We start from the raw sequence: 1,593 nt of genomic DNA, 5'->3' as shown, positions 1-1,593 counted from the left end.
TCCTGCCATTCTTCACATTTCAGTCACAGTCATTAAAACATGTTGGGGAAATATCCCATTCCCACAGGTAAAAGCAATAGAGTTATTAATATCACGGAACACACATATACACACTTCATTAGGCGAGCACAGTAAATGGCGACAAAGCAGAGCCCAGACAATGCCAACAAAGAAAGAGGAGACTCCCTTACATAATAACGGTTTCGTCGTCTGATGAGTGCCGTAGGGAGTCCAATAGATTCGTTCAGCAAAAAAGTGCAAATAAGAGATTCATCAAAGAGGATAATAATATTTTTTTAAAAAAAGAAGGGCCAGTATCCAAACAAAAAGAAAAAAGCCCTTACAATGCATCCATATCCATCGAAACAAAGGCTAACTGTGCAGTTGCACCACTGGAACAACGATCAGCAAATGACAGTGCAGCCCAGCACACACATCGAAACAAGAAGCAGCAATAAGGGACTGTGCACCAATGCAGGACTGCTGCTGCTGTCAATGAACTGTGTAACATTCAACGGAACTGAACCTGTAGAAGTATTAGTTAGCATATTTTGAGATTTCAATGTTTCAGCAACGGTTGAGTTATTAGTTGTTTCGCTTTCGTTCGTAGAACCTCCGGCTGAGTCATTTTCTTTTACTCCATTATCATTATGTTGATCCACAGTCGTTATATTTTTTTCTGTGTTTGTTTCGTTTTCAGCTGTTGTTATCATCGGTCCATTTTCCTCATTTTCGTTGACTTGACCTTCTGTACTGTTTCCAGCTTTGTTTTGCTGTTCTGCTTCGGCAGCTTTTTTCGCTTCTTCTGCTGCCGCAGTCTTTGCCCTTTGAATAGCGTCCTCCAGAAGCTTCACAGCTTCAGTCGCTGCTTCTGCTTCTTTCTGTGCATCGGCAGCTTCCTGCTTGAATGTTGAGGTATCATTCTTCACCTTAAATGCGTCTTTCTTTGATTCTGCGGCCTCTTCATTATATATTTTGATTTTTTCATTCTCCTCCTCATTTACTTCGTCGACTTTGATCTGGAACTTTGCTTGGATTAACGAATATGCAGTAGTAGCACTACCCAGTTCAAGCACAACCTCCATATAATTCTCTGCGGCAGCAACATGATCATCAGCTTTTTTATTCACATCATCTGCAGCATTTTTCACCTCTTTAGCGGCCTCAGTGCACTTTTTCACAAGTTCTTCGGCTTTCTTTTCATTCTCATTATCGGTAACATTCTTTGATCCACTTTTAATCTCTTCGGCAAATTCTCTGCACTCATTCAAGACACTCTGAGCACTTTCAGTTGTTGTTTTGTACTTATTCCTTGTGGTGTTTAATGCCGAAAGGGTGCCATCAAATATTTCCTTCTTCTCTTTCACCTTAGCTTTTTCTTCTTCCAACTTAGTTTTTTTCTTTTCCACTTCAGCTTTTAATTCATCAGGATTTCTGGAAGGCGTACCACTTACGGAGTTAATCGCACACGTACAGAAGTGCAGAAGTACCAACAGGTACACCACGCGGCGCAGTTGGACGAACATCGTTGTCATGATTGTCACTGTGGGTTGCTTGGGTCTGTGGTAACAAGGAAGAAGAGAAGGAAAAACA

At 41.1% G+C, this 1,593-nt stretch overlaps 1 protein-coding gene across 1 annotated transcript; it reads right to left on the bottom strand.

Moving 5' to 3' along the window:
* Positions 1-404: 404 nt before the first annotated feature.
* On the bottom strand, positions 405-1,535 carry TM35_000481620 (uncharacterized protein; the record flags this gene model as incomplete). The annotated part of the gene is made up of 1 exon (XM_029030498.1): positions 405-1,535. One exon carries the CDS (start codon positions 1,533-1,535, stop codon positions 405-407), a length of 1,131 nt encoding a protein of 376 aa, XP_028878267.1.
* Between the last annotated feature and the right edge of the window lie 58 nt (positions 1,536-1,593).

The sequence above is a fragment of the Trypanosoma theileri genome (assembly GCF_002087225.1).
Source record: "Trypanosoma theileri isolate Edinburgh chromosome Unknown TM35_Tth_48_V1, whole genome shotgun sequence".
NCBI classification, from domain to species: Eukaryota; Euglenozoa; class Kinetoplastea; order Trypanosomatida; family Trypanosomatidae; genus Trypanosoma; species Trypanosoma theileri.
The sequence above is the reverse complement of the archived record's forward strand: the minus strand, read 5'-3'. Positions and strand labels throughout refer to the sequence as shown.